Raw genomic sequence first — 27,824 nt, forward strand, 5'->3', positions numbered from 1 at the left:
CATCTCCTGCAGGCGCTGCCTGTACGAGACCAATGCCGGAACAACTAACTCCACAAGGGCGAGAGCAAGACGAACGGTGAAGCGCCGACGACTAATGGTGTGTCTGGAACTGAGGAGCTCACCAAGGCTCCGATTGTCAAGATCAGCTGCTTCAACTGCGGCACCGACTGCACTCGCATCTACTACCACAGCTCGCAATCGGACCCGAATAGCAAGACCAAGTACGACCTGTGCCCGAGCTGCTACCTCGAGGGACGTCTGCCTGGCAACCAGACCAGCGCCCACTACACCCGCATGGAGAACCCCACCTATTCATCCATTCTCGACCGGGACGCGCCATGGAGTGATGCCGAGATTCTCCGGCTTCTCGAGGGGCTCGAGCGCTACGACGAGGACTGGGGCGAGATTGCCGACCACGTGGGCACTCGGACACGCGAGGAGTGTGTGCTTCAATTCCTGCAGCTCGACATCGAGGACAAGTATCTGGAGTCTGAGAGGCTGGACGCGCCGATCGGTCTCCAAATGCTGGGCAGCCACGGTGGGCAACTTCCGTTCAGCCAGACGGATAACCCGGTCATGTCGGTTGTCGGCTTCCTCGCCAGCCTTGCCGACCCGGCCAGCACCGCTGCCGCCGCCAACAAGTCGGCCGATATTCTCAAGCAGAACCTCCGGAACAAGCTCGAAGGTGGGTCGCAGGGTGATGCGGAGGCGAACGGCAAGGGCAAGGAGAAAGGAGGGCGGTGACTCGATGGACGTGGACCTGAGGCAAGAGACTACCACGACCACTACTACAACGACAACCACCACGACAACGACTAGCTCATCCGCGCTGGCGAGCATCCCGCTCGCGGCGGTCGGTGCTCGTGCTGGCGGCCTCGCTTCGCACGAGGAGCGCGAGATGACACGGCTCGTATCCTCCGCTGTCAACGTGACGCTCGAAAAGATGGAGCTCAAGCTCAAGTACTTCAACGAGATGGAGGCCATCCTGCAGGCGGAGCGGCGCGAGCTGGAACGCGCCCGCCAGCAGCTGTTCCTCGACCGCCTTTCCTTCAAGCGCCGTGTGCGGGAGGTCCAGGAGGGGCTCAAGCAGGCGGCCGCGGTCGGCGGTGAGCAGGGCGCCCGCATGGCCCAGGAGCTCGCGATTGATGGCCAGCGCATGAGCTTCCACGCCCCACCTGCCGCGGGAGCGGTGCAGCCGTTGAGTGCCGAGGGTCAGATAAAGAGCTACGAGGCTTAGCTTATGGGAGTGTCTCTGTTTTCTTGGGTTCGTTTGGCTCTCTTCAGGCGTCAGGGGCTGGGAGGTATCGATGGGTATTATTGGTTGTGCGGGAGTAGTAGGATGTTGTACGAAAAAGAAATGTTTTTTGTTTCTTTTTGGTTGTATCAAACACCAGAGCCACATGGCACGCACGGATTCATGTTGGACCGCGCCTAGTCAGGGGAGGGTTGCGAGGAGTGGACTTAGTATACAAATGCCTTCATCGGTTTCCCGTTTGCAACCTTCATCATGTCTAATAATGTTGATAATTGTTGGCTAACCTACTCGAGTGAAGTGAAACCTGTTATCATACACCTTGTCCTCGAGCCCCCTAGCCGTTTCCCCATGGTTTCAACTACGGCAAAGCAACACAACAGTCTGCTCTGAAGGAAGAAACCCAAACAATATGCAATATGAATGACGAAGCAAAAAGAGAATGTGAATCAAAATCACAACAAAGTTGACGGAAGTGGGGTTCGAACCCACGCTCTCTCTCGAGAAGAGGAGATCTAAGAAAATACTTAAATCCTCCGCCTTAGACCACTCGGCCATTCCGCCCTTCTTTTAGAGAAGTTGAAACCGAGATCCTATCAGAAGCAGTTGTTGGCGGAGGAGTCATACCTGGTTGGGTCTGGTTTTTGTCGTACATGGTGTACAGCTAACTGAAGTGGGCAAGAGCGTGTGACCGTTTAGTGTCAGCTGTTGGTATCACAGGGCTGAATTTGGTTGCCTGCATAAGGTGTTCCGACAAATAACTCAATCTCACAGTAAAAAAAAGATGGCGGTGTTTTTAGCATGTGAAGGTTTCTCTTTCTGGAACAGCAACGTCTCCATCCGCTGGCCCGCAGCTAAAGCCAAGCGCTATCAGGTGTCGGGTGGCGTGTGGGGAGCGACCAGTTGCTCGGCAGCAGGGGTGGCTTTCATACCGGAATTGACTCGCGCTGGGCGACCCCACGGCAGCCGCGGTGTTTGGAAGACAGAAGGCTAATGACGGCAATTAGCCTCGGCTCGGGCCAAAGCACCGGCCCATCAGCGCAGTGTGAGAGCAACATCCATCCCACGCCGCGGCAACCCACACTTCCCAGTGCGCGTATTCTCCATTCTCCAGACAGCCGATGCCGATGCAACAAACCCCGGGACCCTGAAAAAGTGCCTAGGTTCACAGAGAAGGCGCATCGGAAAGAAGGACCGACCCTGCACCGCCAATCTCCCGCGGTTCTTGTTGGAACCCCCCCCACCACTCCGCCCCCGGACTTCCATCCCAGTACTTCGTAAATCCCAAGGTATCTCCGTTCTTAGACTAGAACCGCAAGGAAACCGCCGTGTGCCAGACGTCTTCTTTTTATTTTATTTTTCTCTCTTTCCTTCCCTGCTTGTGATCTTCCAGCTCCACTCCGGTAAGAAAGTTGTGATGTTGGCCGCGATTGCAAGATCAGAGGCTCGGTCTCCCGCTCTTCGAAACCTCCTCTCCAGGCACACCTCGACGACTCCCTTGGTTAGCCTCCCGCCTTTTGTCGCATCATGTTACGCCTCAGGTTTTCTCCCAGCTCTAGCTAACCCCTGGTGACCACAGAGACTCACCACAGCCATGGCTCCCGCGAGCAGACGAAACAACAGCTCCCTCCCGGCGGGGTACGTCGAGGACAAGTCCAAGGGCGCCATGCTCCGCTTCCAGGAATCGCTTCCCCGCCTGCCCGTCCCGACGCTAGAGGAGACCGCCGCGCGGTATCTCAAGTCGCTCAAGCCACTTCTCACACCCTCAGAACTCGAGAACAGCACCAAGGCGGTACAAGAATTCATCGCCCCGAACGGCCCCGGCCGCAAGCTGCAGGACAAGTTGACCGCCCGCCGCGACGACCCCAAGACAAAGAACTGGATCTACGAGTGGTGGAATGATGCGGCATACCTCAGCTACCGCGACCCCGTGGTGCCCTACGTTAGCTACTTCTACTCGCACCGTGACGACCGGAGGCGGCGAGACCCCGCCAAGCGCGCGGCGGCCATCACGACGGCGGCGCTCGAGTTCAAGAAGCAGGTGGACGCTGGTAGCCTCGAGCCCGAGTACATGAAGAAGCTGCCCATCTGCATGGACAGCTACAAGTGGATGTTCAACGCCAGCCGCGTGCCCGCCAAGCCCGCCGACCACCCGGTCAAGTTCGACCACAACCAGCACAAGCACATTCTGGTCATCCGGAAGAACCAGTTCTTCAAGATTTCGCACGAGGTCGCTGGCAAGCAGCTCAACACGTCGGAGCTCGAGCAGGCTTTCCGCCGGGTATACGAACTGGCCGGTGAGCGCGCGCCTGCTGTCGGCGCTCTGACCTCGGAGAACCGCGATGTGTGGACGGATGCGCGGGCAGTGTTGCTCGCCGCCGACCCTTCGAACGCCAAGGCGATCGAGGCGATCGAGTCCGCCTCCTTCGTTGTTTGCCTAGACGACGCGAAGCCGGTAACCCTCGAGGAGCGGGCCCACGCTTATTGGCACGGTGACGGACAAAACCGCTGGTACGACAAGCCGCTGCAGTTCATTGTCAACGACAACGGCACCTCGGGTTTTATGGGCGAGCACAGCATGATGGACGGTACCCCCACGCACCGGCTCAACGACTACGTCAACGACCTGATCCTCAACAACAAGCTCGACTTCTCCGACCCGAGCATTCGCTCTAACCTCCCTGACCCCCAACCTGTCAAGTTCGCCGTTACCAAAGAGGTGCAGGCCGAGATCGACCGCGCCGTGCACGACTTCAACGCCGTCATCGGGCAGCACCAGCTCGCTGTGCAGGCCTATCAGGGCTACGGCAAGGGCCTCATCAAGAAATTCAAGTGCTCGCCGGACGCCTATGTGCAGATGATCATCCAGCTCGCCTACTTCAAGATGTACGGCAAGAACCGCCCAACCTACGAGTCCGCGGCGACGCGCCGCTTCCAGCAGGGGCGCACCGAGACGTGCCGCTCCGTGTCGGAGGACAGCGTGGCGTGGTGCCGGTCCATGGCGGACGAGAGCCTCGACAGCGAGGCGCGCGCCGCCCTCTTCCGCAAGGCCATCGCCGCCCACATCGAGTACATCTCGGCGGCCTCGGACGGCAAGGGCGTCGACCGCCACCTGTTCGGCCTCAAGCGCCTGCTCGAGCCCGGCCAGCAGGTGCCCGCCCTGTACCAGGACCCGGCCTACGGCTACTCCTCCTCGTGGTACCTGTCCACCAGCCAGCTGAGCTCCGAGTACTTCAACGGCTACGGTTGGAGCCAGGTTATTGACGAGGGCTTTGGCATTGCGTACATGATCAACGAGAACAGGTATGTCTTGTTTCGTGCTTCCACCGATCCTTGTTTTATTTTTACTTCGTTGTTTCCGGTTTGGCTAACTGACTGTGTCCAGCATCAACTTCAACATCGTCTCCAAGGGTCTCGGCAGCGACAAGATGAGCTTCTACCTTAACGAGGCGGCGGGCGACATGCGCGACATGCTGATGCCCTCGCTGGAGGCGCCCAAGGCCAAGATTTGAGATGCTTACTCTTGTTTGAGTGAGAGAGAAAGAAAGAGGGTGGTTTTCTGCTTGGATAGTTAGATAGGGAGAGAGAAGTGGACGTTATTGGGTCATATTAGCGCAACGTCTTCTCTCTGCTTGGCGCATTGCATGCATTTTTTAGAGCTAGCCGGGCCGTCTTTCTCATCATAGACCAATACTATGCAGCTCTGTTGTAGCTATCCCTGTACCGATGACTGGGTATTTTGCGGTGTGTAGTCGCCATCTTTAACTTCCCATGAACCCCACGACATCACCCCATATGGAGAAACACGAATAAGTTGATATCATATCCCCGGGGATTCACAGAGTAAAACGACTGATTTTATACAACATGCTCTTCTACAGCTACTCAGCCTCGTTACCACTACGTCTCCAAAACGCCCATCTTATAACTAGCAGCGCAGACAGAGCCCAACAAACCAGGTAGGGACTTCTTGCCCTGCCTTGCCCGGCCATGCCATCCCCTCTTTTGCCCATCTATTCTTCTCCCGAAATCATAATCCAACCCGCCTTTCCCTCACTACCCCGTGCTCCACCCCTATTCACGCGCCATGAGAAACAATCTCATTCACAGCCTCGCCCTTCTCAGAATCCCACCACGAGCAGATCTGGCTGAGCAGAGGAAGCTCCTTGTAGTCCTCATCCTCGCCGGAGCCGGTGAGCACGTTGAGGTTGATGCTGGCGGACTTGCTCGAGTACAGGCGGGTGGCGGCGCTCTCCTTGCTGAGGTAGACCTGGGCGCCGTCGACCTGGTCCATGAGCACAGTGGGGATGACGCCCATGACCTGCAGGGCGAAGTTGTTGGACTTGACCACGTCGACGCTCGACACGAGCGACTCGACCACGAGCGAGACCCGGTTGGTGTTCTCGACCGTGACCGCGTTGGCCTTGCCCTTGAGGATGATGGTCGCTTCGTTGCACTTGGAGATGAGCACCGAGTGGGAGAGCGACACTTCGATCTCGATGGGTGAGGGCCACTTTTCGAAGTTTTCCTGCAAACAGCGGGTTAGGGCACTGTTCAAGGATAGGGAGCAGGAGAAAGACATACGATTGTCCACTTGTTGCCCTCTAGCTCCTTCTTGGGTGGCTTCTTGACGCGCATGCTCTCCGGCTTGGGCTTCGTGCCTGGCGGCGCGGGGCTCTTACCGCGCGCCGAGCCGTTCTGTTCTGGGACGGTCGACCCGGCCCGCAGTGATGGGTTCTTGTGCGTCATCTGCGACTTGTCCACCTTCCGGAGACCCTTGGTAACCGCCTCGCCTTTATTGAGCTCCGAAAACACGGCGCCAAGGCCTCCGGCGGCAGCTGGGTCGGCCTTTTTCTCGTCGATATTGAGAACCGGCGGCGGGCCCGGCGGGGGTGGAGGGGGAGGAGGAGCCCCACCGGCAGCAGGCGCGGCTGGTGGTGCGGGCGACGCGCGAGCAGCAGGGGCGGATGCCGCGTTGACCGACTTGGCTGCTTCAACGGCGGGTACGCCTTTCGGGTTCCAGGGAAGGCCGTCATTGCAGTAAGTCTTGACATACTCAGCGAGATCACGGATGACCTGGTAGTAAGCCTTAACCCATTCGACCTGCTGCTCATCCCTATTCTCAGAGTCAGCACGTCGTAGCCATGATGTAGGCAAAGAAAAAAATGAATAGCCCACTTGTTCTTGTTTGCCGTCAGGATCTTGTTGCCCCAGAACTCGGCAGACCCAAGGCTTCCCTCCACGTGTTTGAAGGGCTTGGTGTCGATCGTCACCCAAGCCAGGACCATGATGCTGTCGGACACGGCGGAGAGGTTGTTGTATGACTTGTCAGCGCGGTTGTCATCTTTGATTTGGATAATGGTGGACATAAGGTCGCCGATGGGCTTCACCAGGTCCTGGAAAACGGACCCAGAGAGGTCGGGCTTCTTGGCCTTGGTGGTGATGAGCAGGAATTTGCGCTGTTCCTCGAACGCCTCGACGACCTTGGCGGCCTGCTTAGCAACCAGACCCCCAATATCATTGCTGAGTTTGGCCCAGCTCGCAAGGGGTTGGTTGATGAGGTCGTCAAACTTTTCGATAACCTCGGGGGTAGGCTCCGGCGCTGGGGCGGGGGCGGGCGGGCTCGGTCCTATCGCGGTTTGGGGGGACCCGGGCAGCGGGGGCGCCGAAAGCTTAGGGGCGGAACCTTGCTGTTGAACGGTCGGGGCGACTTGAGGGGCTTCGAATGACGACTGGGCAATATCCTCGAGGCGAGACGTGGCTGCCTCAAGCCTAGTGAGTCCGGTCAGCCTCTGGTCGGGTTGTTTGCGCCGGAAGTCACAGAACAGGCCCGGTGGTAGAGCAGAGCTGGTCAAGTTACGCACCGCTTAATAAGAGTCGTCAGGTTGTGCATGGAATTGGACGCCATGTTGTGTTGAGCGGGCGCGGGCGGGCAGCGCAACCAAGTGGTGGGGGAAAGAGACGAAGGAGGGGGTGGACGGATGTGCGATCGCCGGGAAGGCTGTGCGCGGCCTTTGACCACGGAGTGACGTGGGTGGTTATATATCTATCGGGCTAAGGCGGTCGTGAGATAGCCTTGTGGTGGAAATGGGGAATCAGGCGGCAGCATAAGATGGAAAGTAAAGTTGACGCAAGTCAAGTCGCGTTCAGAAACGTTGACAGTCGAGATACCCCTGACAACCCTGGGAGGTGCCCGACACCCCACGCACCCCCTAGCTTCAGAGCATCAACAGGGATCAATGGCCCCACCGCTCCCACCTGCTCCTTGTTCCCCGCCAATGGCTTTCGTCGGAGGGGTTCAGGCTGCGATGAGCGTTGACTTGTCGCTGCCAGGCAGCTCCTGCATGCTACCTACCGAGGCAATGGAAGCTCAGAGATAAGGTTCTACCTGGAAACCTGGAAGGTGTGTTAAGGTTCTACTCCATTTATTTCTCATCTTCCTCCCTTTTTTCTTGTTTTATAACTGGAAGATTTCTTCTCAGTCGAGGCCAGGAGCCACATGTATCTCCCCGTTGGTGTTCTCTATTCCCCGCGCTTCATGCTATTGCGACCGAGCTAAGGTGTTATCAATGTTTCTCCAAGACTGTCCGCTACCAACCAACCTTCGGTACCTAGGGTCTCCTAGGTTGTAGCGAAGTTCAGCTCCTGCGGGTCGACGTAAAGGTCCTGGATGTATACCAGCATCCCTCACACCCAAACCCTCCATCAACCAGTGACGATCCAGCCTCACTGTTTCAGCCAGGTCTGGGAAAAATGTCGTCGGGGGTTTCCTTTGTTCTTCCAATTTGTATTTTTCCAGTCGTCCATTTTGCATTCCGATAAAGTTAGCTTTTCGTCCAGGACACTCTCATCACCGGGCACTCCGGTTCTCTCTCGGGCCCTCTAGGGTTCTCTTTTCCACTAATTTCACCGACTTGCCCTAACACGAAAAACACAGCGACACAGGAACAAAGTAACACTGCACATTGTTGATTTCTGTGCCAAGGCCGGCCCCCCCCCATCGAGATGGTTCTACACCGGAACCTGGATCCGGACATGGACCCTAACATGGACCGGGACATGGACCGGGACAGGGGGCTTGAAGGCCGGGTGCCGACCGACGCGGAGCCGGAGCCGAGTGTTGAGGACATACCGGACACGCAGGAGATTGATTTTGTCACATTGGGCATGTTCATTATTGGTATGCTTTTTTACTCCTTTTTCTTGGGGCCGTGACCCTTCTCTGTTGCCGTGTCTGGAAAGAAAGACTCATAACCACTGAGGAAATCAAGGCTGAACCTAAATTGGCCCTACCTATCCTCAAGAACCTTGCCAGCCTTGTTAACTAAACGCCCCAGATGAGATCGAGTTCCTCCCTCCCAAACCCGCCGTCCGCGACATCCTCGGCGGCGCCGGCACCTACTCCGCCCTCGGCGCCCGCCTTTTCTCCCCACCCCCAACATCCAAGACAGTCGGCTGGATAGTCGACCAGGGCTCCGACTTCCCCCCCACCATCGCCTCCGAACTCACCAGCTGGCAAACCTCAGCCCTCTTCCGCCACGACCCCTCCCGCCTCACCACCCGCGCCTGGAACGGCTACACCGACGCCTCGGAACACCGCGCCTTCCGCTACACCACCCCCAAAAAGCGCCTCACCGCCACCGACCTCACCCCCCCCCTCCTCCAAGCCAAAGCCATCCACCTGATCTGCAGCCCGCAACGGTGCCAAGACCTCATCACCACGCTCCTCGCCCGGCGCAAAGCCGCCTACCTGGCCTCGCCCCCCGCGCACGACCCGCACGGGGAGGGCTACACGCGGCCCTTGGTGATCTGGGAGCCCGTGCCGGACCGGTGCGTGCCGGAGGAGCTGCTGGCGTGCACCAACACGCTGCCGCTGGTGGACGTGTGCTCGCCCAACCACGCCGAGCTGGCGGGCTTCATGGGCGGCGACGGGCTGGACCCGGCCACGGGCGCCATCAGCGCTGCGGCCGTCGAGCGAGCCTGCGAGCAGCTGCTCGCCAGCATGCCGCTGCAGAGCTATACGCTGGTGGTGCGCGCGGGCGAGCGCGGGTGCTTTGTGGCGCGCAATGGGGGGCGGAAGAAGAAGGTGGTGACTGGGGGTGGTGAGGGTGGAGGGGATGGTGTCTCCGGGGGGGTGGGCGGCGCGGCTGGGGTGAAGAAGCCAAAGAAGAAGGAGTATATTCGGGGTGGGCTGCGGCCGGACACGGATATGGAGGCGTTGTTTGCGGGGCTGATGCAGGATGAGGAAGGGTGTGTTGCGCGCGAGGAGATCGAGATCGATCCCGGGGTTGAGAAGTGGGTGCCTGCGTACTATGGAGAGGGCTACAGCGGGGCGGATGCTGCGGAGAGGGTGGTCGACCCGACGGGGGGCGGGAATACCTTCCTCGGCGGCTTGTCCGTGGCCCTGGCGAGGGGCAAGTCGATCGAGGAGGCGTGTGCGTGGGGCCATGTTGCGGCTAGCTTTGCCATCGAGCAGGTGGGCTTTCCCGTGTTGAGTGTGGACGAGGAAGGGCGGGAGATGTGGAACGGTGTGAGGGTGGAAGACAGGCTACGGGAGTTTCAGGAACGGCCTGGACCTGCTCTTGGATAGATACACGACTTAACCCATGTACCAGCCTGTTTAGTTAACTAGGTGCCTGGATAGACAATATACCTTACTTATTCATCCCTAGTACTAGAAAACAACCATTGGCAGTATGAACAGGTACTGTACTGAGGACACCAAAGCGCAAAAAGCTCAGTCTCGACCGGGGAGTCGAATGGACCTACGAAAAGACCGGACAGATGCCATACCACGCATGGGCACTCTCCAGTCATTTTCAAAGTCAGCGCCCCTTGCGTTGAGTCGCAACGCAATACCACTACACCAGGCGGCCCCTGGAGGAGGCGCTGACTTACCACTTGCACTCGGCGAGCTGCCCTATGTGCCGCCCCCATCTTCTAAGGCATCAACAACCTCACCGCCTCCCACCTTTGGCTGATTTGCGATTTTATTCCCACAATTTTCGGCGCTGAACGAGTTTCCCTCCGTCTCTAAAATCCACGCGGCACTCATCACGCCGCTACCAGCCCTTTCGTCAACCAGCACCTAAACAGGAACCTCTCTGCAAACCCATCATGGAACATAAACAATCATACGCAACTAGCTCGGATCTTTGTCTACATTCATCATGCCCATGCGACGCCAAACATAATGCTTCATCATATCATCAATGACACACAGATAACTCCAACCTGTCCCCCCCATCCCACATTCTACCGCCACCAGACAAGCCACTCCCACACTCCCACCACCTCAAATCTTATAAACCAACTCACCATCAGTGTACCTATAAAGAAAACAAGTCAGCATCACGCCCAGCAAAACAGTCGTCCAGAACAACTCACATAATCTGGTTCCGCTCGTCCATCTCCCTCAGCGCCTTAACGGCCTCCTCCCGGCCAAACCGCTGCGCGGCGCCGCCGCCAACCTTGCGGTTCACGGCCTCGATCAGCTCGCCCACACCAGCCGAGTCGTCCTCGAACAAGTCCGTGTTAAGCAGCTGGCCTAGCGCACGGCGGAAGACCTCGAGGCGGGCCTCGCTGATGGGCGCGTCCTCTCCTTCCCCGTCCTCCGCCTCCTCCTCCTCCTCCTCGTCGTTGCCATTTCCATTGCGGTCCGAGACCGATAGGTTGGCGGTGCCCGAGGCGAGCGTGGCGTCGTCGTCGCCGCCACGGCCGCTGCGGCGTTGGGATTGGGATTGGGATTGGGTACGGAGTTGGGAGGCGGGGAGGGAGGAGGCGAAGGAGGGTTGGGAGGAGGAGGCTGCGGCACCGGTTGTGCGGGTTGAGCGGCGCGGGGTCGCGTTGTAGAGGTCTTCTGGTTCCTCGTCCTCTTCTTCGTCTTCTGCTTCTGCGGGTGCCGGGTCGTCGGGTGAACTACCCTGTCTGCGGGCAGCTGGCCGGCGGCGAGTGTTGTTGGTGGGGCGTTGGGATGCGCGGGTGGAGCGCGCGGTGCTGCTGCGGGCGGTTCCATTCGCTTCGTCGCCGTCCGCGTCGGAGTCGTCGTCGGAACTGCTGTCCTCGCCTTCATTCTCGAGAGGGCGGGTCTTGCGCCGCTTCTTGCGGGACTCGTCCTCGATTACTTCTTTGAAGAGTGCGAAGCGGAGGATGGACTCGGCGGCGGCGGCGTCGCGCTCGTCTACGCGGTTGGAAAGGCGGGACTTCGCGTGTGCAGTGGCAAGACGGATGAGTGTCTCGAGCGTACGCACTGTCATGGGACTTGTCTTGCGCTGATTGCTCTCCATGTCGTCGTTGCGCAGACCAACGTAGATGTCGGCAATGCGATCGGCCGCCTCTTGTGTCAAGACGGGCTTGATACGCGTCTTGGCGTACTGGATGTACTTTTTCATGAAGGGTATGCTCAACACCTCTGGCTTCTTGTTGGCGCCCCGCCCTGTCCCCTTGACACCCGCGTGCAGCATCGCGTCGAACTTCTCGTACACCTCGGTCGGGCGCTGCGACTCAGCTTGGTTGTTGAGCGCCACATTCAGCGCTTGACCCGCGTTCTCACGCACTGGCGCGCCTTCTTCTGTCCCGGCTTGCCGGTATCTATGCATGCGGAGGACGTGTTCTGAGACCTGTCGGTCCCTGGTATCCTCAATATCATCTGTGACGACAAATAACAAATCGAAACGAGAGAGCAGAGAATCGGGAAGGGCGATGTTCTTATGCGGGTCCTTGTGGGTGTCGTATTGGCCAAAGATGGGGTTGGCCGCAGCAATGACACTACAGCGGGCGTTGAGGGAGGTATGAATGCCCGCCTTGGCGATGGTAACCGTCTGCTGTTCCATGACTTCGTGGATAGCCACTCGGTCGATGTCCGACATCTTGTCGAACTCGTCGATGCACACCACGCCGCGATCGGCCATAACCATGGCACCAGCCTCTAACCTCCTCTCGCCCGTTTCCTTGTCGGATGTTACAGCAGCGGTCAAACCGACACCAGAAGAGCCACGACCAGTCGTAGCAATGGCCAATGGCGCAGTGTTGAGTACGAAACGAAGCAGTTGGGACTTTGCAGTCGAGGGATCACCGACCATCAGGATATTGATGTCACCCCTCAAATGTGTGCCGTTTTCCAAGTTCTTCTCCATACCTCCTAGCAACATCAAGAGAATGGCCTTCTTGATGTACTCGTGCCCATAGATGCTCGGCGCCAAAGACTGCGATAATAAATCGAACAGCTTCTGTTTCTTGGCAATCTTGTTGATGTTCCGGATGTCTGTATCGGTAATGGTGGCAGTCGCGACACCGCCGCCCGACTTGGTCGAGAGCAGCACAACGTTGTTTGCAAGAAGAACCGTCTTGAAAAGCGCGCTGTTGTGGTTGGTATTCCGGTTGCCCAGCGTCCGGAAGATGCCCACCAACTGAACACGATCGCCTGGCTTGACCTTGTCGACGAGGTCGTCGTCTAGGATCACGTCGACACCCCGGGGCAGCTGGCCTGCAGGCGCCCGCTCGGGCATCTCCTGGATCGAGACGGTCTGGTGGTCCCGGTACGTGCACATGCCGTACTCAGTCATCAGGGGGTTTCCGTCTTGGTCTTCGGTGGGATAGACGCTCGTGGTGGCGACGCCCTTAGTCATAGTCTGGTCGCGGTACTCCTTGAAGTGCCACTTCCCCGTGGTTTCAGCGTAGTGCACGCTCTTGACAATCTTGGGGCGGATCAGCGAGCAACGTGTGACGATGCCCTCGATCGAGACCATGCTGTTGAGGTGCTGCGACGACAGCGTCCGCGGGTTGCAGGCGTTGAGGCCGAAGCTGCCGGCCCAGGCGCAGTAGTATAACACATCTGTATCCATCTGGTCGGGCCGGGCCTGGGGTAAGGTCTTGACGATCTCTTTCAAGGCATGGTCGAAGGCCAGAATGTAATCGAACGGGTTGTTGAGGAGACCCTCGGCGATCTCGGCGTTGTGATCACGGACATGGTCGATGTTGACGACAAGTCTGCGTTGGTTCTTCTGCAGCATCAAGATGATGTCGGGCCTATAACTCCGGGCATGTTGGTCATCTGCAGCCCAAGTCCCCGTCAGCGCTGCTTTCGAGGGGTAGTAACCGAGTACAGGACTTGTAGTCGGTGCAACAGGGAGGGGGAAGCGGGGAGAGGAACGAAAAAGTTCGTACGGGGATCGAGAAACTCGATGGCCTGGCGCACGCGATCGCGCGTGGCCTCGTCTCTCTGAAGCATCAAAGTGTCCATGATGCTGCCGTTGACGGGGAAATAGGGAAAATGGGGAAAATGAAGTTGGTGACAGGGTCAAGTGGAGAGAGCGTCAGGCTGCGGCTGCGGGCTGAGATTGTAACGAATGTGGGGGAGACAGGAAAACGCGACCGAAACGCGCAAGGCGCGTCTTTAGCGCGTGTGCGTAGGTCCATACCCTGGTAATTTCTAATGAGTTGTCGCCAGATAAAAATCAAGGGTTAGGGTTGCATGCAGTGGGGAGAATTTGATTGTTTGACTCGATTTGATAGCAACGGGAGCTACCCTAGGTACCTTAGGTAGGTATGTAGGTAGGTACTTTAGGTGATTTGATAAATACAAGGAAGTCAAATCAAATCAAACATGCCCTCAAGTTTAACTTGCTTGATTTGTGGAATCTTATTAACCGTCGCACCATCTCCGCGGCAATCGTCTTTCTCAAGTTATTAACCACATTCATCCTTCCTTCCCAGACAAAAAGGGCGGATTTATTTTATCATTTCATCACCAACTCAGTCCATATCGACACCATCTCAGCTCATTCGTCTCAACCAAACTGGGTGAGCCGCCCTCTGTGTTATGGCACAGAGTGTATCCCGCGCTGGAAAATCCTGATCCTACACTTGCCATAGGTACCTAGGTAATGAACAGGTGAGAAGACACAGGGGGCAAACTGCTGACTCCTCGTCTCAAAACCGCCTCCTAAACCCGGTCAGTATAGATAGATCCAGAAGGCTCTGCGCCAACGTCTGGCATCTCAATCACAACCTGGGAAACGTTCTTCTTCTGTTCAGGCCTTCAGGGAATGGATCACATGCTCATGCACTCAATTGGGGTCAAACCACGTTCCGCAGTATCGTCGAGGAAATGATGAGTCTGTTGTCTTGCTTGCCTGCCTGCCTACCAAAAGGAGAGAAAACCAACGTACTCGGGAGTTACACATCAATGGCACATCAATGGCATAGGCACCAGTGAAGTAGGTAGTGGATGTGCCCTAGAAATTATTCTAAACCCTCGCGCCGACGATGATAATGTGATATCGATGTCGAGCTATGCTGGGAATGGAACGGGAGCAGGAGGGGCGCGCGCAGAGGCGGGCACTAGTCCAGAGTGGAAAGGATTCACCCACTAATTCCAGCTTTATCACAAACACAATCTACTGAAACTAGTAGGGAATAAGGAAAGCTTTATCACAGACACGATCTACTGTAACTAGTAGGGGGTGTTGTCTCAGCTCAGCACTTCTGGCTCGACTACACAGTATGACAGAAAAGTAAAACAGGTCCCAAGAGAGCCGCGACCACAGGTGGTTTCTAGGTAGGGTACTCGGCAGGGCTGGTGCCAATATCGAGCGACACGTCAAGAAAATCTGCGAAGAGGGATGCAAATGTGGTGACCATAGGCGGGAGGAGAACAAGAAGTGCGAAACTACCTGGCACCTAGGTACCTATCGTCGAGAGGGAGCTCCCTTCAAGTTTGTAATCAATGGGAGCGGGAGACAGAGCACCGCCCTTTGTTTCATTTGATTCTGGCGAACGCTGCTGCTCAGTGTTTGAAGGCGGGTCCGATCACTGCGAGCATCGTCGGCCAGCTTGCGTTGTGAAACTAGTGTGTGAATCCTTTCCACTCTGGGCTAACTAGTACCTGCTTCCGCACCCGCCACTCCCGCTCTGTTCGGAACATTTCTGGTGAGGTTGAACATTGTCACATTATCATCGCCGCCGCAAGGGCCCAAAAGGAACTCCTAGAGCGGATCTACTACCCGCTTCGGCAATGTTACAATACCTATACCACTGATGTGCGATAACCGAGAGCAGACCTGTCTAGTCTGGATGGGTTGTGACCAGACTGAAAAGATATCGGTGTGCGCATTGTGGGAATCATGTGAGACAAATAAAGTGTCTATCGCTCTGTGTGGTGAGGGCCGCTCTGTGTGTAAGAAGGCACGCCGTCGTTCTCGGTTTCTCGGAACAGTATACCCACATTTCCCTCCAGTCCACATCCTACCTACCTTTCAGTCTCTTTCCCAAATTCGAGTCACCTCAACCACAAAAATGCGCTTTGCCGTTGCCACCTCTTTGTTTCTCACCACGCTTGCCATTGCCAGCCCTGTTCCAGTCGACGATACCAAGCCCACCATCGATGACCTGAAGAACCTAGGGTCTTCTAGCACTGGTGTTGCCAACACCCAGAAACACCCCAAGGTTCTTGACTCTCGTCAGATTAGCGATCTTGATCGTGCTAGCGCTACCCAAGATATCCCCGACCCCATCAAGTTTCCCAGTCCTCTTGCCCGTGGCAAGGGCAGGGGCAAGGGCAGGGGCAAGGGCAGGAACAATGGCAGCTTGAAGGGCAAGGGCAAGGGCAAGAAGGAGAGCGATGGCAGGACCAAACACAATCCCAAGCTTCCCGAGATGCCCGAGCTCACCGAGTCTCTTGATATTGGTTCTGTCAACATTCCTAACACTAAATCAGCACCCTCGGCTGCGGACGCGGCGAAACTTCCCCGATCCGGATACCGGCCGAAGCCGGGGCCGATGCCGATGCCGGTCAGACCAGATGGATACCGTTGGCCTTTGCGTACGCCATCTCCACCCATCATTCTCAAACAAAAGCTGACTCTCCCGTAGCCAAAAACCCTTTGGCTCCTAACACCGGTTCTACCAACACCGGGGGACGCCGCGCCCTTTCTGACAAGGGACCGATAGATACGGTTGTGAACGAGGGAACCGACCGAGCTGGGTTGCCTATATTCGATGCACCCTCCTCCGAGTCCTCACGTACGCTCCCTCCTTTCACCCATCATCCTCACAAATGAAGGCTGACTCTTGTAGCCCTTGATCCATAATCGGGATTACCAGCGTGGCAGACACTTTGCAAGATCTCCGGCTTCAGTGTCGAATAAAACTTCAGGGAAATCAGCGAGTTGGGATGCAGTTCCGCACTTGCACGTGGGAGAAGGACAACAGGTGTGCTACTGTCGTCGACGGGCCAACCTTTCTAACTATGGGATACGGAGCATCGCCGTTTGCTTCCATGACAAACGCTGTCCTGTGTCTGGAGTTATCCATGAAAGGGCCGATGAGGACGTAGAACGATGGAAAGGGGGCTTCATTTCATAACTACCTACCTTACAACTTCTCGAGCACTAGTCGTCAAAGGCTTATGTGTGGAGAGAGGAGGTTTAATCACCCGTGGTCAATTTTCTGAGTCTATGACATGTTCGTTCCCGTGACCGCCATCCGAGTTCACTACCTATGTTGCCCATGAGCTCTGTTAGCCCCAGACTACGAGCTCGTCAGTACTATTGATTGTATTCTTCTGACCGTGCCCATCGCACAACTCAGACGTGACAGCCCACCTGCCACACTGCAGGTCATCTCAGCTCCTTCGCCTCGGCTGAGCTGGGCGAGCCATCCTCGGGTCTGTCGATTAGTTAGTTACCCCAGGAACCAATTGTCGGGTTTACTTCCTTCCGAGTGGCCCTCGTGTTTGTTGAGAAAGCATTCGGGGCTTGGGCGGGTCCCGATCACCGCGAGCCCCGTCGGGCAACTTGCCATGTGAAACTAGTGGGCGAATCCTTTCCGCTCTGGACTAGTGGCCCCCTCGGCGAGCGCCGCTCCCGCTCCATCCCTCGCGCAGTTGAACATTGTCACATTATCATCGCCGGTGCGAGGGTTTAGTATAATTTCTAGGGCGGATCTACTCCCTGCTTCAGCGGTGTCTCTGCTACTGATGTGCGATAACCATTTGCTCAGCTGAGGCAGATCTGCCTCTGGATGGGGTTGCGATTAAGTCGGTGTGTGTGTCTATCACTCGACGTAGCAAGGGCTGCGATGTGTATAATAACTTAAGAAGAAGGCACGCTGTCGTCCTCTGTTTTTAGAACAGCATCACCATTCACGCCTCTCCTACGATCCCTACCTAGGTACTTTACCGTCCCTCCCCCAAATTCAAACCACCTCAACCTTAAAAATGCGTTTCGCCGTCGCCGCCTCTTGGTTTCTTGCCACCCTCGCTGTTGCCAGCCCAGTTCCAGTCGATACTATCAAGCCCGCCACCGATGCTCTGGGGGCCCCTGGAGCTCCCGACACTGGTTCGGCTGACGTCCTGAGAACCCCCGGGACTCCTGGCACCGACTCGGTCAACACTTTGAAGACCCCTGGGGTTCCTGACACGAATTCGGCCAATGCCTTGGGAACTCCCGGTGTTCCTGGCACTGGTTCGGCCGACGCCCTGAAGACCCCTGGGGTTCCTGATACCGACTCGGCCAGCGCCCTGGGAAAGCCAGAGCTTCCCGACACCGAGTCAGCAACTTCAGCTGCAGACTCGGCGGCAGCTCTCGTTGACCGCGCCTCCGGCGATGTCCCCTGCAACTGATTCGCGGTTGACACGTACGCCCTCGCCAGTGTCCACCCGTGGTTAACAAAAGCTGACCCTCCTGTAGCCTCGACATGCCCGACTCCGTGGAACATGACAACTGCAGGATTGAGAGAGCATTGGGGTGGTAACAGTGCTAGAACCGGGGCCCATATCGAGCAACACTCCAGAGAAACCCGCGACTTGCGGTGCAGGTGCGGCCATCAGTGGAAGAACAGCGACATGCGCGCCACCGTCGTCAAAACAATCTTGTAATGGGAATGGGTGATGAAGCATCGCCCTTTGGTTTGTTGGTAAACGCTGTCTAGTGCCTGGTGTCGGTCATGTCATGAAAGACCCAGGGGAGGGAGTGGAAGGAGAACTTCATTTCATACAACCCTTGAGCATTGGTTAGCGAAGCTCATGCAGAGGGGAGGTTTAATCACACTTGAACTGGGTGAATCCCACATTATCTGCAATCACTTCGCCCGTGCTCAATCTTCCCCGGCCCATTTACAAGTTGTCGCTGCCGTCATCTCCCAATTGCATTTGTCTATAGAGCCTGCTAGCTTCAGATTACAAGCTCGCCGCTACCACTCCCCCCAACCACCAAGATTCTGACTTCAACAGCGACTCTAGGCAGGGTCGTGGAGTTGCCTAGATCTGCTGACACGGGCTGCTCGAGTCCGCACTCCGGGCCATGCCCATCGGCCAAATCAGATCCATGCGACAGCGTCAATACTTAGGTAGATATTCAGGTGGACAAGACAACCCATACTCTTCGACCAGAAAAAGAGAACACACACAATTCACAACACCACCGCCAAAGACAATACGACCCGAGCCGTCGCCCCCGACGAGACCAATATCCCTCGGCTCTCGCCCGTCCCCACCGCACCCAAGACAGTCTCGGCCCGCTGTCCAGTTCAGGAAGCTCCCGAGCACCATCACGCCACCACTATGGCCGACCCTCTACTGCGCCGCGGGCGGAGGCGGTTCGGCTTTGGGTCCGTTGCCCGTCCCATCCCCTCTCCCTAACTAAAAGGAAAAAGGAAAAAGAAAAAAGAGGGGGGGGGGAGGGTGGGGGGTGGGGGGCGGCCCGCTGGCCCCGTTGCTGCATGAAGCCACAACCTGCTTGCTATTAGGGAGACATCGGATTCGTGTGCTAAATGAAATATCGTGTGTGTCGTGATAGGGGGAGGTCTTCGGGCTGCCAGCTTTACCGAGTTACATATTCTACATGCCTGCCCCCTTTGTCTACATGGACGATTCCGCGTCTGCCACTGCCGTGTGCATAGTGCTTAAAAGCCTGCACATGCCGACTGGGGACGGCCGCTCGGAGGGGCCAGTGTGATGGATAAACACTGGCTTGGCTTGCAGGACACTTCTCCTGAAGTTGGTCAACTGCCTTTTAGCTTGCCGTCTTTTCCGATGTTTTATCGGAAACGGCATCAGTGCCGAAACATCCTCCGCGAGGGATCAGTCCTCGAAGAGAATCGCAGGCGTGGTGGTACTGGCCCATCCTATGAGTTTAGCTCTCGAAAAAAAAAACAAGGGGTGATTGGTTCGGTGGTGACACGAACGAATCGGACGCTGCCGAAGGCCAAGACACCGGAGATATGTACAGCACTAGTGAGACCTGCATTGCAGAGTGCGTGAACCGGTCCTTCTTGAGGAGTTCGTCCGCCACATGCTGTGTGCGCTGTGGACGACAGGGATGTGTGAAGCCCAACGAGTTGGGGGGTAGACCGGCCAGACAGTGCCCGTGGAGTTGGGCGGAGGAGGGTTGGAGCGCTGCCACCTAAACTAGTGCCGTGTAACCAGCAAGTGTTTGTCTACCAAAACCCTACCGTCGAAAACGGCGAGCATGTTTGGTTTGAGGGTGCCGGCAGGGTGTCTGTCACCGTCCTCTACGGGCGCAAAGCTCCGCTGCCAACCCGTCCGGCTGCCAACGGAAGCCAAGGAAACATGAGTGTTGTCATTCCGAGATTCCTTGAGCGACTCAGGCGCGCATGTGCTAGCTATGGACGCGGGTGGGCCTAATGTTTGCCTCGTTTGATGCTGCCCGATGTTGCGAGCGACTGCTGTGCAAGCTCATTAGCCCTGCTGTTCGAGTCAAAAAAAAAGGAGCACTTGAGATAGGATGTTGTATGATGCTAGATCTCGAGGCGGAGAATAATTTCCTAGCACAAGAGCGCACTCCTCCGACGGTTTCCCAACGCTTGCCGATCTGACCCCTAACCAAGAACATATCACTAGAAAGCTACTACAGGTCCGCAGTTGATATCTGAGACATCAGCAAAGGTGGTGTGGGCCTTTCTTCTTAGCTAGGCGTTTCGATTGGTTACCAGGTTACCGGAGAGCAGTTCGTGGGCGGCCGAACGTTCCAGGTTTGTCCCACCGTGTTGTTCGCCGCGGCAGGCAATGGCGGAGACCCTACACTAGCTCGAGCCATGTCAAGGCGCTGATTTCTGATGCGTTAAGTCTCGGTCCGCTTTAGGCGGCAGTGACTTGGTACAGTCCAATATGGCGTTTCTCACAGCCGCCGAGGTTGGGCATTCCTGCATCTGGTCATCCGTCTGGTGTGTGACCTGGCCACCGATGCCCTGTCTCGGGCTGTGTAAGCACGCCCTGTGCACCTGCTCCCGTCCACCCGTCTGCTACCGGCCCTCTCGTGAACAACGTGATTCAAGAGTATAGTTGGGGGCCGACCCGTCGTCTCGCATCGACGGTGGCCAAATGAGAAACGGCAGTTTGATGACTGAGCCCGCTCTCACCCGAGTGGCGCCCGCTCGCGGTCAACGCAAGAAAACGGCCAATGATGCAAAGCAGGGGTGAGGTAACCTGCAGAATCATGGCTTGGGGAACTGCAGAGCTACCTTGCAGATTTCACCCGACTTGCAGCAGCAAGCCGGGACAAGCAAACTGCAGGGCCAATGAAACGGTCCCGACGCAAATAGCACACCTTGAAAGGGAACGCCACGATCCGGCACTGTTCGAAAACCTTGTATGCTTGGAGTCGAACACGAGGCCAACCGGGATCGAGAGGAACGTGACCAACCGAGGAGCACCCGAAAAGTGACACTGGCAGGGGAGCTTGCATCGGCACGAAGCCCGTGTGGTGAACAATGGAAAAGGGGGGAGGCATGTCCAATTTGATGCCGGCAGCGTTCTTGAAATGACAGTGGGAAAACCAATACCAGCAAGCAAAGATAAGGTTCGAAATCAGTCGAACGGTGTCGGTCCCGGCACAAGACCAAGCTACCACTTTAACTGCCTCCCCCGTTTGGCCCGGGTGCATCGGATGCTCACCCTGTCATCAAACATGGTTCCGCAATGTTCGCCGAGGTAACCGAGGATGGGGTGCCCAGTCGCGCCCGTCTGGGGGCGGGAAAGGGGGTGTGGTTGATTCGACGTGCAGCATGTGTTGTTGAAATAGAGAGTGGGCCATCGGAAATTCCACATGGATGAGGCGAAGAACCAGCAACCGAGCCGAGAGGGGCGCCGACTGACGCGTATCGGGCCGTGAGAAGCCGCAGTCCGGGCCGGAGACCAGGCGAGTTCCCGGGACGGATTAGCCGATGTAACGGCACAGCGTTGGCCGTGACTTGCGGTGAACTGGAGGATCCTCTTGAACCCCGAACAGGGGGTAAGGGGAGGGCAGCCGACCATGGACCGAAGTCGGGATGCCGAGTTGAGCTCTGGGCCCTTACCCCTCATTCAAAACCGGGGCCGAGAAGGGGTCTCAGCAAGCTGATGGTTGCACAGCAGCTGTTGACAATTCGAGGCGTTCGAAAGCGGGTGACCGCATGCGGGTTGTTGCACGTGGTACAGGTCTCCCGTTCCCACATGGCGCCCCAACAACGCGACTCGAATTCTCGTTTGCTTTACTTACCGTCGTTGCCATCGAACCAGAAAACAAAGGGCATGGTTCCCTTCCTTGCCGGGTCCCTAACCGTCACAGGAGCCGGTAAGCTAGTAGGCAATGTAGCGTCGGCCGTCCGAACCGGCGAATCATGCCAGCAGCCGAAGATCCACAGTTTCTCGGCTCAAACAGACTCTAGGAGCTGGCGCGTGGTCAGTCAATGCCGGGAGATGACGGAGCATGGCGGAGGACCGGGCCAGCGTGGGCTGCTGACGTAGCGGGGAGATAGGATGGCGAGCCCCTTTCCGCATTGGTAGCCCGTTTTCGGGGCAGGGGTCTCTCAGGCTTATATAACGGGGGGTTCCATGGCTCATACAGAGAGAGGCATCCACCAGCCTGCCATATCGAAACCCTTCCCCGTATCCATTCTTCCAGTTCAGCCGTCTTTCCCAGCTCACCGATTCGACATGGTTCTGAGGCCGATTGACCCCACGCACGAGGAGGCTGCCGTTGATGGCAAGCGGACAGTCGCAAAATCCGCCGTGCTTCACAGAGATCTTGGTTATGACTTCCTTCCTCTGGCAGGAGGCGAGGGTAACTACCTTGTACTGGGGGACGGGCGTAGGATTTTCGATGGGTCAGGGGGTGCTGCGGTTGGATGTATCGGCTGGGGTAACGAGCGAGTTGCGAGGGCCGTTATGAGGCAGATGATGGCGATCCCATACTGCTCGACGGTCTTTTATACGACAAAGGTGCAGGAAGACATCTGCCGTTACCTGGTCGACTCGACGAACGGCAATATGAGCCGTGCTTACATCGTCAACTCCGGTGAGTCCGGCGGCGACTACAATGTTTGCTCGCTGCTAACTAGCACTAGGTTCCGAAGCAATGGAGGCCGCCGTCAAGCTGGCCAGGCAATATTTCCTCGAGCTCAGCCCGACCCAGAACCAGAGGACCCGCTTCATCTCCCGGAAGCAGTCATATCATGGAATCACCTTGGGCGCGTTAGCGATAGGGGGGCATGAGTACAGGCGGGCAAAGTTCGAGCCACTCTTGATGAAGAACGTCTCCAGGGTGTCCCCATGCAACGCCTTCCGCGGCAAGAAAACGGGCGAGACGGATGAGGAGTATGTCGCCCGACTGGCTAAAGAACTTGACGACGAATTCCAAGCTGTTGGGCCCGAGACAGTCTGTGCTTTCGTTGCTGAGCCCGTTGTGGGCGCCGTAAGTGCCCTTTCTTCTGTTTGCCATTTCAACATGCAGCTCACCCGCGATACAGGCCCTCGGATGTGTTCCCTCGATCCCGGGTTATTTCAAGGCGATGCAGGCTGTCTGCCGGAAGTACGGCGCGCTCCTCATCCTTGATGAGGTGATGTGCGGCATGGGTCGGACTGGAACTCTGCATGCATGGGAGCAAGAAGGTGTCGTGCCGGACCTTCAGACTATTGGCAAGGCCCTTGGTGGCGGCTACCAACCGGTAGCGGGCGTGCTCGCGAATCGGGGCGTCGTAGACGTGCTCGAGAAAGGCAGCTCGTGAGTACCGCCAATCATGGGAGAGGGTTCCCTACTTAGTAGCCACTAACTAACATGGAAACTCGCAGCGTTTTCGTCCACGGCCACACGTATCAAGGTCACCCAGCGGGCTGTGCTGCAGCGCTCGAGGTCCAGCGGATCATTCGCGAAGAGAATCTCCTAGAAAACGTCCGGGCAATGGGCGAGTTGCTCTCTAGGCGGCTGCAAGAACGGCTGGGGGCGCACCCCAATGTAGGCAACATTCGAGGGCGGGGCCTCTTTTGGGGCATCGAGTTCGTTGCCGACAAGAAGACGATGGAGGCGTTTCCAGCGGGTGATCGTGTGGCCTTGACCATCTGCGAGCGCGGGCTGGCCAAGGAGTACGGAATCAGCGTATATCCGGGTAACGGATCGGCTGATGGTATCAACGGCGACCACATCATCATCTCGCCCGCCTACAATGTTCGCAGCGAGGAGATCGAGTGGACGGTAGATGGTATCGGGCGCCTCGTTGATGATTTCTTTGCCGCTCATCGCGCTGGCGGTGATAGTTGCTGAGGTGGAGACGGGGGTGGTCTCCCTGCCCTCGGTGAGTTAGTGGTCGCTACGCGGGTAATGTAGGTAACCAAGACCTGAATGTTTTGCAACGAGCTGTTGAGCCAGCGAGATGTGCCCCTCGGAGGATCCTCCATCCGCCGTTGATATTGATGGGTAGGCAAGCAAATTACCGAGCTAGAAATATTGAGTATTTTGACTTGAGAAAAAAAATAGAAAAAAAATCCCCCCAACCTAAAAACGAGGATGTTCCATAAACTTATGATATGGAGGAGAGTGGGGGGATCCGCAAGCAGGCTTGGCAATCTGAAAGTGGGATACCTTGGGCTGACTTGATTGGTATAACGGGGACGTTGGACGGGGGAACCGGTTCAATCCGCCAGCTGCTTGCGCCGCACTACAGTGACCTACTCGGTACATTACATACGCAGTAGGACGGAAGCTTCCCCTCCACCAACTCCAAACCGCCTCGAACCATCCAACATCACCACCACCACGCGTCGCATTCGCGGTCCACAAAGATGGCCGTCGGGCTCACAAACAGCCGGCATGCTGCCGACGAAGAAGCCCGAGCCGAAGTCGATGTTCTCAACTCCCGCCTGGAGAAGACGACGCAATTGACCAAGAAGATCCAGGCGTGTTTAGGCAGGCTTGAGGCGACAGGGAAGAGTGTCCGAGATGTCGCAGGGCCATTGAACGGGGAGACAAAGAGGTTGCAGATACTCGGCAATAGTGGGTTATCTGCCGCTTCAGTTCTGGCTGTCTCGACGGCGGAGATTGACTAACTATCGCTGCCCCCCATAGACATCGAATCCGTCCTCTCATCCATCGAACGCCTCCGCCAGCCTGCCGACAGCAAGAATGACGAAGAACAAATCATCCGGATGGGTCCAGACAAGGCTGGCCTACCGAATTACTTGGCATCCATCAAACGCCTGAATAAGGCCCTCAGTGACATGAAGGCGTCAAACCTCCGGTCAACGCAACAGACGGTCACCGAGCTTCAACGACTAGTGAAACTCGGGAACACGCAGCTCGAAAATTCATTCGACAAGCTTCTTAGAAACGAGACGCCGCGCGCAATCGAGCCGCTACACTTCATCACCAAAAACAAACCATTCCCCGTGCTGTCGCAGGACAAGTTCGCCAGGCTGGGCCTAATGAACTCGTTTGTTGCCGGAGTTTACCGGCAAAGCGCTGGCGCTGTGCCCCAAGAGTCGCCAATAGCAAAAATATACATCGAAATCCGGTCACAGTACCTCTCATCGGCCCTTGTAAACCTGGCGACGGCAAGCACCAACACGGCTAAGAAGAAGGTCCCAGATGCGATCTACCGGGCCGGCACCAGCGGGATAGGGACATATGCCCAGGCGATGGAGGGTCTCTTCGTCTCCGAATACGAGAATATTTGCAACATCTTCACCCGAGACGACTGGGGGCCGGTATTCGAAGCTACATGTCAATCATCGTTGGTGGAGTTGGGGAGGACACTGAGGGAACTGAACGGGCATATCAAGGCGCATATGACCACCGACTGTTACCTAGCGTACGAAATAGTCGAGATTCTTTCGGAGCTGTCGAGCAACCTAGAGAGGAGGACAGGCGAGCTAAAGAACCCATTGGCCGCATCACTAAAGCCGGTTCGCGAAACCGCCAAGTCCTCATTACCAGAACTCTTAGAGGATACCAAGAGGCGGGTTAACGGCCTGCAGTCACTTCCACTGGATGGCGCGGCGGTCCCGATCGTGTCCGAGACCATGAAGCGGTTACAGACCATGGTGGACTTCCTCCGACCAGTCTCGAGCATCATGGTCTCCCTTGGCGACGGAAATTGGAAATCGGCTTCTGCTTCGCGAGGTGGAGGAGGTGATGCCGCCCCGAGTCTCGCGTCCTTCGACATCGGTGCCGACGGCAAGGAGATCTTTGCGCACTACTGCACCGACACGATCGAAGCGCTCATGATGGCGCTCGACGCCCGCGCCCGCCTCCTTTTGCAAAAGAAGCCTGTTATGGGTGTCTTCCTCGCCAATTGCGTCACCATCATCGACCGCATGATCCAGACCTCAGAACTCGCCGCCCTGTTGGAGGGCCGCCTAGGTGCGCTAGAGACGTGGCGAAAGAAGGCCGCTAGCTTCTACGCCGACAGCACCAAAGACGTCAGCATGCACCTGTTCGACGTCATCCACACGGGTCGCGGCGGCGGCAGCGGACGGCCCACGTCGGGTCAGGGCGGCGCCATGGTGATCGACTCGGCGTCAATCCTCAAGAGCCTGAGTTCCAAGGACAAGGAGAGCATCAAGGGCAAGTTTTCCGCCTTCAATACGTCCTTTGATGAAATGGTGCTCCGCCACAAGGGCTACACCATGGAGCGCGAGGTTAGGCAGATGTTCGCCAAGGACATGCAGACCATGATCGAACCGCTCTATATCCGCTTCTGGGACAGGTACCACGAGGTGGACAAGGGCAAGGGCAAGTACGTCAAGTACGACAAGTCAGCGATTGCGGCTGTGTTCCTGACGCTGTATTGATCGGATTGGGGTTGGTCTGGTCTCGGCATGGCGTGACGTCCGCTCCTCTGTCCCTGATTTTCGTGCGCTCCCCCCTCGCACTAGTGACATCCGTCCCGCACATAGCCACGGTTCTTTGACAAGGGAGGGTCCGTAGCGTCAGATTCCTCTTGCGTCAGTATGCCTGTCTGCCGAGCCGCTTGCGCGGGAGGATGCACAATACTGGGTCCAATCGAGCCGTTGGGGGAGAGGGGGGGGGGGGGGGGGGTGATCCCCTTTTCCCCAAAGCCCAAGCCAGGGGTCTGCTTTTTTTCCCCGTGCTGGGGTCACGGGAAAGGGGGAATGACACCAGGGGGCGGAAAAGCGTTTTTTCCAGGGCCGGGGGGGGAACACCCGCCGAACCCGAATGGGGGAAAAAAAGGGGGAAGGGGGCCGAACCTCTCCTGGCCCCCCGAATGGGGCCTTCCGACGCCTCCTCTTCCTGGTTTTCGCTTACTGCTCAGGAACCCCCGACGTTTAATGTCCTGGCCTTTGTTCGGGAGTTTCATTTTCTGGGCCGGGGAAGGCTCTCTTCAAAAACATATTTGCCTAATGAAGGAGGAGAACACCAAGCGTGTCTGACGATGTCGCATAGGACATGATGACGGTGACCAACTAATGAGTTTTTCAGGCGTCAGTATGCTACACCTTCTCGGCACCAAGAATACCAAGGCTAGGCAAGGCGAGACTAGCTGCTCCGCGTTGTTCTGGCTGCGCGAGGGCACTGCCTTATCGCCCGCTCCTCTCTTCTCTGCGGCGGCACGGCGCTGCGCAGCAAGCCCAACGCCGGGAGCACGCCCTCGCCCACCCTCTCCACCCATCCTTCCCAGCTGGTCGGGTTGTCTGGTATGGCGCCTCCCTCGCCTCGCAAGCTCCCCCCAGCCTTTGACCCCCAAGTCTTGACCCCCGATCCTGACCCCCGTGTTTGTCCACCACCACCATATGCGCGGATCCCCCGTTGTTCGTTGTGCAACCAACCCGGCATCACCCGCCCGCCCGCCTCGTCTCGAACACCCTCGCCCAAGGCCATCTTATCTCCGGGTTCCGGATTGCCCGGCAGTTTCACGACTCTCACCACCTCCTTGTCCTATTCCCTGAGGGTTTGTGATGTGCACCAACTACCGGTGTTTAACCAGCACCCCCTCGTTACCCCCCCCGTAGCCCGTGTTATCCCCGTTTACGAAGTGATGTGCATGCACATGCATGTCAGAGCGCAACACACAGAAAAGCGCAGCCCAGCAAAGGTCCACACAGCCGTGGTTGCCCTGCCCTGCCATGGCCGGTCCTGTCCGGAAAGAGGACGCTGCAGCAAAACCAGCCGCGGCATGGTTTTATGCAGTCATGGGGTCAGGAGGGGGTCATGGTCATGAGAGAGGGCGGGAATAAAGGAAAGGAGGGGGGGGGGGGGGGGTGCGATTTGGGGGCGGCTTCCACATCAGCTGCAAGGATCCCAAAAAACAGGGACTCCTTCCGACGTATGTCCAGACAGATATG

The 27,824-nt window shown here is 57.1% G+C and overlaps 10 protein-coding genes and 1 non-coding gene across 11 annotated transcripts in view; 7 read left to right on the plus strand and 4 right to left on the minus strand.

Annotated features, from left to right (window-relative positions):
- CHGG_04549 (uncharacterized protein) overlaps positions 1–1,237 on the plus strand; it is a gene marked incomplete at both ends in the record, with an annotated part of 2,245 nt that extends 1,008 nt beyond the window's left edge. Inside the window, 2 exons of the mRNA XM_001223762.1 lie at positions 58–740; positions 820–1,237. Of these exons, the coding sequence (XP_001223763.1) occupies positions 58–740; positions 820–1,237 (1,101 nt within the window). The remainder of the gene's footprint in view (positions 1–57; positions 741–819) is intronic.
- A 482-nt stretch (positions 1,238–1,719) lies between these two features.
- On the minus strand, positions 1,720–1,816 carry CHGG_11321. The gene has a single exon. It is a non-coding gene; the product is annotated as a tRNA-Leu (tRNA).
- Positions 1,817–2,846: 1,030 nt separating this feature from the next.
- Positions 2,847–4,764, plus strand: CHGG_04550 (uncharacterized protein; the record flags this gene model as incomplete). The annotated part of the gene is made up of 2 exons (XM_001223763.1): positions 2,847–4,555; positions 4,638–4,764. The coding sequence occupies 2 exons, from the start codon at positions 2,847–2,849 to the stop codon at positions 4,762–4,764; spliced, it is 1,836 nt and encodes a 611-aa protein (XP_001223764.1).
- Positions 4,765–5,330: 566 nt separating this feature from the next.
- Positions 5,331–7,160, minus strand: CHGG_04551 (uncharacterized protein; the record flags this gene model as incomplete). Its single annotated transcript, XM_001223764.1, has 4 exons — positions 5,331–5,780; positions 5,837–6,368; positions 6,431–7,024; positions 7,117–7,160. The coding sequence occupies 4 exons, from the start codon at positions 7,158–7,160 to the stop codon at positions 5,331–5,333; spliced, it is 1,620 nt and encodes a 539-aa protein (XP_001223765.1).
- A 1,097-nt stretch (positions 7,161–8,257) lies between these two features.
- On the plus strand, positions 8,258–9,842 carry CHGG_04552 (uncharacterized protein; the record flags this gene model as incomplete). Its single annotated transcript, XM_001223765.1, has 2 exons — positions 8,258–8,432; positions 8,590–9,842. 2 exons carry the CDS (start codon positions 8,258–8,260, stop codon positions 9,840–9,842), a joined length of 1,428 nt encoding a protein of 475 aa, XP_001223766.1.
- A 730-nt stretch (positions 9,843–10,572) lies between these two features.
- CHGG_04553 (uncharacterized protein) lies at positions 10,573–12,333 on the minus strand (the record flags this gene model as incomplete). Its single annotated transcript, XM_001223766.1, has 3 exons — positions 10,573–10,581; positions 10,681–11,970; positions 12,088–12,333. 3 exons carry the CDS (start codon positions 12,331–12,333, stop codon positions 10,573–10,575), a joined length of 1,545 nt encoding a protein of 514 aa, XP_001223767.1.
- Positions 12,334–15,547: 3,214 nt separating this feature from the next.
- On the plus strand, positions 15,548–16,311 carry CHGG_04554 (uncharacterized protein; the record flags this gene model as incomplete). Its single annotated transcript, XM_001223767.1, has 2 exons — positions 15,548–16,073; positions 16,124–16,311. 2 exons carry the CDS (start codon positions 15,548–15,550, stop codon positions 16,309–16,311), a joined length of 714 nt encoding a protein of 237 aa, XP_001223768.1.
- Positions 16,312–17,468: 1,157 nt separating this feature from the next.
- Positions 17,469–17,873, plus strand: CHGG_04555 (uncharacterized protein; the record flags this gene model as incomplete). Its single annotated transcript, XM_001223768.1, has 1 exon — positions 17,469–17,873. The coding sequence occupies one exon, from the start codon at positions 17,469–17,471 to the stop codon at positions 17,871–17,873; it is 405 nt and encodes a 134-aa protein (XP_001223769.1).
- A 4,311-nt stretch (positions 17,874–22,184) lies between these two features.
- Positions 22,185–23,787, plus strand: CHGG_04556 (uncharacterized protein; the record flags this gene model as incomplete). Its single annotated transcript, XM_001223769.1, has 4 exons — positions 22,185–22,545; positions 22,595–22,941; positions 22,997–23,250; positions 23,319–23,787. The coding sequence occupies 4 exons, from the start codon at positions 22,185–22,187 to the stop codon at positions 23,785–23,787; spliced, it is 1,431 nt and encodes a 476-aa protein (XP_001223770.1).
- Positions 23,788–24,305: 518 nt separating this feature from the next.
- On the plus strand, positions 24,306–26,312 carry CHGG_04557 (uncharacterized protein; the record flags this gene model as incomplete). The annotated part of the gene is made up of 2 exons (XM_001223770.1): positions 24,306–24,516; positions 24,589–26,312. 2 exons carry the CDS (start codon positions 24,306–24,308, stop codon positions 26,310–26,312), a joined length of 1,935 nt encoding a protein of 644 aa, XP_001223771.1.
- Positions 26,313–27,018: 706 nt separating this feature from the next.
- On the minus strand, positions 27,019–27,360 carry CHGG_04558 (uncharacterized protein; the record flags this gene model as incomplete). The annotated part of the gene is made up of 1 exon (XM_001223771.1): positions 27,019–27,360. The coding sequence occupies one exon, from the start codon at positions 27,358–27,360 to the stop codon at positions 27,019–27,021; it is 342 nt and encodes a 113-aa protein (XP_001223772.1).
- Between the last annotated feature and the right edge of the window lie 464 nt (positions 27,361–27,824).

This window comes from Chaetomium globosum, genomic scaffold, assembly GCF_000143365.1.
Source record: "Chaetomium globosum CBS 148.51 scaffold_4 genomic scaffold, whole genome shotgun sequence".
NCBI lineage: Eukaryota > Fungi > Ascomycota > Sordariomycetes > Sordariales > Chaetomiaceae > Chaetomium > Chaetomium globosum.